Genomic DNA, 8,309 nt, shown 5'->3' with positions numbered 1-8,309 from the left:
GTGCTAATGCGAAACCTATACTTGGACCAGGAGGCAGTAGTCAGAACAGAGCAGGGTAACCCTGCATGGTTCAAAATGGGGAAGGGTATACGCCAGGGATTTGCCCTGTCTCCATACCTTTTCAACATATATGCAGAGCAGATTATCCTGGAGGCTTTGTTCTATGAGGAGAATTGTGGTATCAGGATTGGTGGAAGATCTATTAACAATCTGCGTTATGGAGATGACACACCCCTGCTTGGTGAAACTGAGGAGGGCCTCATGCACTTGTTGTGGAGGGTCAAGGACTGCAGCCTTCAGTACGGACTGAGGCTCAATGTCTAGAAGACAAAGATTTTTCACCACTGGACCAATTGGCAGCGTCAGGATGGATGGCGAAGAGATTGAGATTGTTCCCAGCTTCGGTTTGCTCAGCTCCACAGTCAACACTCTTGGCACCAGCAGTCAGGAAATAAAAAAGCGTATTGCGATGGGAAAGTCTGCTGTTAGGGACCCCTCTAAAGTACTGAAGAGCGGTGTTGTCTCTCTGGAGACTAAGATGCATCTGATAAAGGCCATGGTCTTTGCAATCACTTGTTATGCATCAGAGAGTTGGACAATGACTAGGGAAGACAGAAGGAGAATTGATGTCTTTGAGCTCTGGTGCTGGAGAAGAGTATTTAATGTACCATGGACTGCCAAGAAAACAAACAGATTCACCCTGGAGAGTATTAAACCAAGCACCTCCTTGGAGGCAAGGATTCTGGGGCTTCATCTGACATACTTTGGGCATGTTGTCAGAAGGGACGTGTCCTTGGAGAGGGACGTCATGCTTGCAAGGGTTGAGGGGCGGTGCAGGAGGGGAAGACCCTCTATGAGATGGATTGATTCAGTGACTGGGGTAATCGGGATGGGTGTGTCGGAAGCAGTGCGGTTGGCACAGGTTTAGGGCTGTTGTGCATAGGGTCGCTATGAGTCACAAACGCCTCGACGGCACATAACAACAACAACAACGCTATATGATCAAGAGCCAATGATAATGAAGTAAAAAGTTCAAGTTTCACAGAAAGTATTGGAAAAAATGAAACTCCAGGAATCTATGGGATACCAGTTGACATGTTTCAACTAGCAAATGCAGCCCTGAATACACTCACCAGTCTGTGCCAGGAAATTTGGATGACAGCTGTCTCACTGACTGAGTGGAAGAAATCCATATTTGTCCCTATTCCCAAGGAAGATTATCCAACAGAATGTGTAAACTATTGAACAATATCCTCAAACATAATATCAATATCACATGCATTATCGCATGCAAACAAAATCAAATGCAAAGACAATACTGCTGAAGATCATTCAAACACAATTAGAACAGTGCATAGATAGAGAACATCCAGAAGTCCAAGGATTGAGTAATGGCCATAACACCAGGGATAAATGTCAGATGGATCATGGCTGAAAGCAAAGAACACATAAAACATCTATTTGGGGTTTTTTGTTTTATTTTTTTGAGAATCTCATTGCGTGGGTGTCTTACTTGTTGATAATGCCAACTCTGAAGGACTCAGATTAAAGAGTGATGAGGAATATCGATTGTCTTTTGGGAAGGATTGAAAGTTTCCGTTGGGACCTTTGAATGTTTGTATTTTTCATAATAGAGTTAAATGATTATCTAATGATGATTTTTTTACCATCTATGCATAACTTGTACATATTATATTATTCTGTCATTCACAATATTGTATTTCAAGATGAATCTAGAAATAGACTTTTTAACTATGAAAGCAACCCCATTTTTTCCTCACCTTTTCATCTCCAACACACGATCATATGATTGTGGGATTCAGAATGTCCCCAATTCATCTCATTTCACTAATATCCAATATATCAATATTTATGTGTTCCATTTCTTTCTTTACAATGTCTAGTTTTCCTACATGTATGCTTCTCACATTCCACGTACCAGTTATTAATTTCTTCTTACAACTGTTTCTCCTCCTTTGTTTCTAAAGTTGAGTGCTCAACTTCAGTTGTCATATCTGTTAGTCTACTCTAAGCGTGCTCTACTATACATAGGGTTTTCAAAGGCCAGTTATATTTCAAAAGTAGATGGAAAATCCTTCTTCCTGGTCTGTCTTAATTTGGATGTTCACTGTTAGAAGAATATCTGAGAAACAAGTATTTTTCCTAGCAGGTGAAAGACACTTCCCTTACAGAAATACCTAGTACATCCACCCCAAACACGTGTGACTTGTCTCTACCCTTTCCCTGACACCTTCCCATTCCTTGCACATCTGGCTACCTGGTCAAGCCCTCTCTTCCCCAGCCACCTCTCAATATGATCATTAGTCACTTCCGTGATGCCTTGCACTACAAACTGCTACTGGTTTCTCACTCTATTGTCCATCTATTGTTTAGGAAGCTGTAAGTCCAAATCCCATGTACCAACTTCAGAGAAAGATTTTTTGCTTGAGGCTGTACTTAGGGAAGATCCTGGCCACAGAGCTTCTGTTAAGTTCTTTGACGTACTGTCTCTGTTTACATTGTTTACACAATGTAATAATTCCAAGGTCTGGACAGCTCTCTTCTAGATCTGATGCCATGGTAGTGTTTGGGCTTGAAAGCCTGAAGTAGATTTGAGACTGAAGATATCTTGCCTAAAAGATAAGATTAAGGTAGCCAATATCCTTCTGGGAGAAAGGAAGACCTATTAATACCACTATCATTCAAATTTATAGACCAACAACCAGAGCCAAAGAGGAGGAAATAGATTATTTCTTTCAACTGTTACAGTCAGAAATCGATCGAGCATGTAACCAAGATGCTTTAATAATAATGGGTGAATGGAATGCAAAAATTGGGGATCAGGAAGAAGGATCAGTGGTCGGAAAATACGGACTTGATATATGGACAGAAAAATATGGACAGAAATGAGGCTGGAGATAGAATGTTAGGATTCTGCACAATTAATGATTTATCCATAGCAAATATATTTTATAAGAAGCATAACACAGGCTATACACATGTATTTCACCTGATGGGATGCACAGAAATCAGACTGATTATATCTGTAGAGGGAACCATTGGAGATGTTCAATATCAACAGTAAAAACTAGGTGAGGTGCTAATTGTGGAACAGACCATCAACTGCTCGTATGAAAGTTCAAATTAAAACTAAAAAAGGTTAAATCATATCCACAGGAGTCAAAATTTGACCTTGAGTCTATCTCCCATGAATTTAAAAATCAACTCAGGAATAGGTTTGAGGTCTTGAATACTAATGAGCAAAGACCAGATAAATTGTGGGAAGATATCAAGAATATCATTCATGAAGAATGCAAAAAGTCATTACTAAGTAGGAAGAAAAAGCAAAGACCAAAATGAATGTCAGAAGAGACTCTGAATAGTTCACTAGAGAAGCCAAAACAAAGGGAAGAAATTAAGACATTAAAGGAGCTGAGTAGAAGATTTCAAAGGGCTGCTGGGGAAAACAAAGCAAAATATTGTAATAAAATGTGTAAGGAGCTGGAGTCAGAAAATCGAAAGGACCAAACTCGCTCAGCATTGCATAAGCTGGAAGAACTAAAGAATAAATTGAAGCCACAAGTTGCAATGCTTCAGTATGCTATGGGCAGAATATTGAATGGTTCAAGAACCATTAAAAGCAGATGGAAGGAGTATGCAGAGTCATTGTATCAAAAAGTATTGGCTGACACAGAAGAATTTCAAGAAACAACATATAAGCAAGAGTCAATGATGATGAAGGAGAAAGTGCAGGCTGCTCTGAAGGAGTTGGCCAAAAAATAAAGCCCAAGGAATTGATGGAATGCCAACTGACCTATTTCAGCAAACAGATGCTGCCCTGCATGTGCTCACCAAGTTATGCCAAGAAATCTGGAGGACAACTAATTGGCTAACTGATTGGAAGAGATCCATATTTGTTCCCATTCAAAAAAAAGTAACCCGACAGCGTGTGGAAATTATTGAACGATATCACTAATATCACACAATAGTAAAATCCTCCTGAAGATTATCCAGAAAATACTTGAACAGTACATTGACAGAGAACTACCAGAAATACAGGCTGGATTTAGAAGAGGTGGTCGCACTAGGAACATTATTTCCAATGTCAGATGAATCTTGGCAGGAAGCAGAGAGTACCATAAGAATGTCTGTGTTTCCTTGACTATGCAAAGGCTTTTGACTGTGTGGATCACAATAAATTGTGGCTGACCTTGAAGAAAATGGGAATTTCAGAAAACTTGATTGTGCTTTTACGAAACCTATTTTTGGACCAAAAAGCAGTCCTCAGTACAGAGCAAGGAAACACTGCATGGTTCAAAATCAGGAGAGGAGTGTGTCAGAGATGCATCCTGTCAGCGTACCTTATCAATCTACATACAGAACAGATCATTTGGGAAACAGGGCTTTATGACAAGGACTGTGGCATCAAGATTGGAGGAAGACTCTCTCTCTCTCTCTCTCTCTCTCTATATATATATATATATATATATATATATATATATATATATATCAGATTCTAATTATAATATATAACATAATGTGCAGATGACACAACCTTGCTTGCTGAAACTGAAGCTCTGAAGCACTTGCTGCAAAAGGTCAGGGACTGTAGTCCTCAATATGGATTGAAGCTCAACATTAAGAAGAGAAAGATTCTTACCACTGGGCCAACTGGCAGCACCATATTAGATGGAGGAGAGATTGAGGTTGTTAGCAATTACAGTGTGCTTGGATCCACAATCAACACTCTTAATGTCAACAGTCAGGAAATCAAAAGACAAGTTGTATTGGGAAAATCTGCTGTCATGGACCTCTCCAGAGTGATGAAGAGCAATGATGTCACTCTAGATATAAAAGTGCACCTAATCCAGGCCATGGTATTCTCAATTACTTGTTTTGCTTCAGAGAGTTGGACAATGACTAAGGATGACAGAAGAATAATAGATGCCTTCAAACTGTGATGCTGGAGAAGAATCTTCAGTATACCATGGACTGCCAAGAAAAGAAATAGATCTGTTCTGGAGAGGGTGAAGCTCTGCCTCACTTACTTTGGGCACATGGACAAGAGAGACTGGTCCTTGGAGAAGGACATCATGCTCAGAAGGGTGACAGACAGTAACTGGGGCAATGGGGGTTGGTGTGTCGGAATTAGTGAGACTGGCTCAGGACAGGGAAGGGTTCAGAGCTGCTGCACATAGGATCTCTATACATCACAGGCAACTCAACATAACAATAATAACATACTATAACAGGTTTGGAAGCAGGAGTGGCATCCACTTCCTAAACAACATGCCTCCGGAAACTCTATGAACTTTGATAAATATCAATAGTTGTAGAGGGGCTTCAGGCCTTTTGTTCATAGGATCTCTATGGGTCTTGCTCTACACGAAAGCAATCAACAACAACAACATACATAACTTAGTAATTGTTTACAAGTGTAAATACTTAGGTAGTAGCAAAGTTTCTAAAATAAAGACGTTTTCTTAAAAAAAAGAAATGTCGTAATAAAGGCCTGTTCATTTCGGGGCGGGGGGGGGAACAGAAAGGAATGTCTATGTGTGCTTTATTGACTATGCAAAGGCATTTGAATTTGGATTATAACAAATTATGATTAACTTTGAGAATAAAAACAAGATCAATTTAAGGACTTAAAATATTTATTTTTCAGACATTATGGCTATTTTAGATTTTTTTTTATCACTATTTTGATCAAAGCATTGCATTGTGTTATGTTGACATACATAGGGGGGAAATGTCTAAATTATTATAGGTGCTTGTAGGAGCAGCAACCTACTTAGTCTTCTTTTCAAGTAAGAATAGATGAATTGTTACATTACACAAAGAAAATGTGAACATCAAATTCCACAATTTTTCCATTTAAGAGTCTAGGAAATCTTATTATTTCAAAATCTCCAATGTGAGACATTATTGACTTACTCTCTCCTGATAGCACTTCTTATAAAAAGTTTAATACTATCTCTCTTGCCTTATAGATTTTTTTAAAGTAAATTACAGTATAATACAAAGATCCCTGGTGACATATAAAGTTGAATGTGGATAGCAAGTTCTGGTGGCCTAGTGGTAAGGAGCTGCCAATCTAAAAGCATACAATTCAAACCCACCAGTTGCTCCACTGGAGAAAGATGGGCAATTTCTTCTCATGTGATTTACTGCCTCTGAAAACTTTTGCCGGGTTAGCTATGAGTTGGTTCCAACTCGACAATACATGACAAACACAACAACCACAAGATTGGCAGGTAGAATCCCATCAGTCATTCTCCAGTAGAAAAAATAAAGCCATTTTTCTCCCTTTGAGTTTAACATCTATGAAAACCAGATAGATGAGCAATCACCATGAGTTAAGATTTTCCTAATGGCAGTATAGTTAGGAAGGTTATAGTGTAAAACATTTATAGAAGAGAGGAAAATGGAGATTTGGTGGTTTTTTATTTAAGAAACCATGAAACTATTAAGAAAATAATTATTTAATTCTTAAAGTTTACTTTGTAGAACATTTAATTTTAATACACTTGTTAAATACTTTTCCACATTTGTTTTCATGCAAGGGAATGGACAGGAAGAGAATAATAAAGTTTCCTTAACAGGACATTTTTCACTTTACAGTTTTTCCATATAATTTAGGTAATCTTTATAATTATGTGTATGAAAGGTAAAATAATTAAATTCAATAATGAATAGACTCTTTTCTATTTTTGGTGAACAATTCTTGCTTTGGTTAGGAGTAGATGACTAAACATTATTTTATGGTATGGTTAGATGCCACTGAGTCAACTCGACTATATCTTACAGGAACCCTATAAAAAATCCTAAAAAAAACCTAAAAAAAAAATCTTGATTTCTAGAGTGCTGCTTTCATGGGCATTGATTGTGCATCCAAGTGACATGAAATTATTGACAACTACAATCTTTTATCCATCTATCATGTCAAGCTCAACATCAAGAAGACGAAGATTCCCACCACTGGGCCAGTTGGCAGCACCATGATAAACTCACTACCTGACAAACTCACTAGAAGAGATTCATTATTTGTTTCCACTTCAAAAAAAAGATGATCCAGCAGAGTGCAGAAATTTTAGAAAAATACCATTAAAATTAACGTACACATAAAACATTGTTAAAAATTATTCAAAAGAAACTGGAACAGTACAGCAAAGTGTCAGAAATTCATGCTGGATTTCCAAGAGGTTTTGGAATGAAGAATATAGGATTTTCTAAGAAGGAAAGAATAGGATCTATATTATAAGCATATTTTGAGTAATACTACTACTAATAATAACATTATATCATATTCTTGGTCTACTGGCAATAAGCTGCACTTCAATCCGAAAGGCACGTGTTTCGAGGCCATCTCCATGAAAGAAGAATGGGTAATCTCCTCCCGTGAAATTAAACTGCCTCTGAAAACACGCTGGAGGGTCAGCTATGGGTCAGTTCTGACTTGATGGTACACAACACCAAATTAAGACTGTTTTTCAGATTAATAGATTTTGTTGTTGCTGTTTTTAAGTACCATTGAGTAAGACTCATAGTGACCCTATGAACAACATATTTGAACCCTGCCCTATCATACGTTATTCTCATCCCCTCTGACACATTAGATCCCATTTCTGAAGTCAATTCATCTCATTAGGGGTCTTCCTGTCCTTTGCTGAACCTCCATCTTTCCAAACAAGATGTCCTTTTCCAAGGAATAACCTCACCTAGTTACATGTCCGAAGTATAAAAGATAAAGCTTCACCATCTATGCCTCCAAGGAGCACTGTGGTTGCTCTTTTCCCAAGACATTTGTTTGTTCTTTTGACATTCCATGTGATATTCAGTATTCTTCTCCAGCACCACAACTCAAAGGCATCAATTCTTCTTCTGTCATCCTTATTCACTGTCCAGCTGATATTTTAGAGATTATTTTTAAAAATTAAATTAACTGAAATAAGTAATTTCTAAATTAATATAAAATCTAAAATCGGGGTTTCTCTTGTTTTTTATTAAATTGTTTTATTGGTTTGCATACAACTATGTATATAGAGTGTGTTTCATTTCTACACACTTTTATACAATCATTCATATGCATTGTGTTTTATAGAATTATGGTTGTTTTGTTGTTGTTATGTGCCGTTGAGTTGTCTCCGACTCATAGCGACCCTATGTACAACAGCCCTAAACCCTGCTCTATCCTGTGCCAATCTCATTGCCCCTGACACACCCATCCCGATTACCCCAGTCACTGAATCAATCCACCTCATAGAGGGTCTTCCCTTTCTGCGCTGTCCCTCCACTCTGCCCAGCAT

At 38.1% G+C, this 8,309-nt stretch overlaps 1 protein-coding gene across 4 annotated transcripts in view; it reads left to right on the top strand.

Moving 5' to 3' along the window:
- PHKA1 (phosphorylase kinase, alpha 1 (muscle)) overlaps positions 1-8,309 on the top strand; it is a 742,463-nt gene that overhangs the window by 654,346 nt on the left and 79,808 nt on the right. Inside the window, exon 29 of one of the 4 annotated variants that reach the window (XM_006895990.1) lies at positions 7,381-7,388. The exons of the other annotated variants lie outside the window; for them this stretch is intronic. Coding sequence (XP_006896052.1) covers positions 7,381-7,388 — 8 coding nt within the window. The remainder of the gene's footprint in view (positions 1-7,380; positions 7,389-8,309) is intronic. 4 annotated transcript variants of the gene reach the window in all.

The sequence above is a fragment of the Elephantulus edwardii genome, unplaced genomic scaffold (genome assembly GCF_000299155.1).
Source record: "Elephantulus edwardii isolate Elephantulus edwardi_28Jun2011 unplaced genomic scaffold, EleEdw1.0 scaffold00178, whole genome shotgun sequence".
In the NCBI taxonomy this organism is placed as follows: domain Eukaryota; kingdom Metazoa; phylum Chordata; class Mammalia; order Macroscelidea; family Macroscelididae; genus Elephantulus; species Elephantulus edwardii.
The sequence above is the reverse complement of the archived record's forward strand: the minus strand, read 5'-3'. Positions and strand labels throughout refer to the sequence as shown.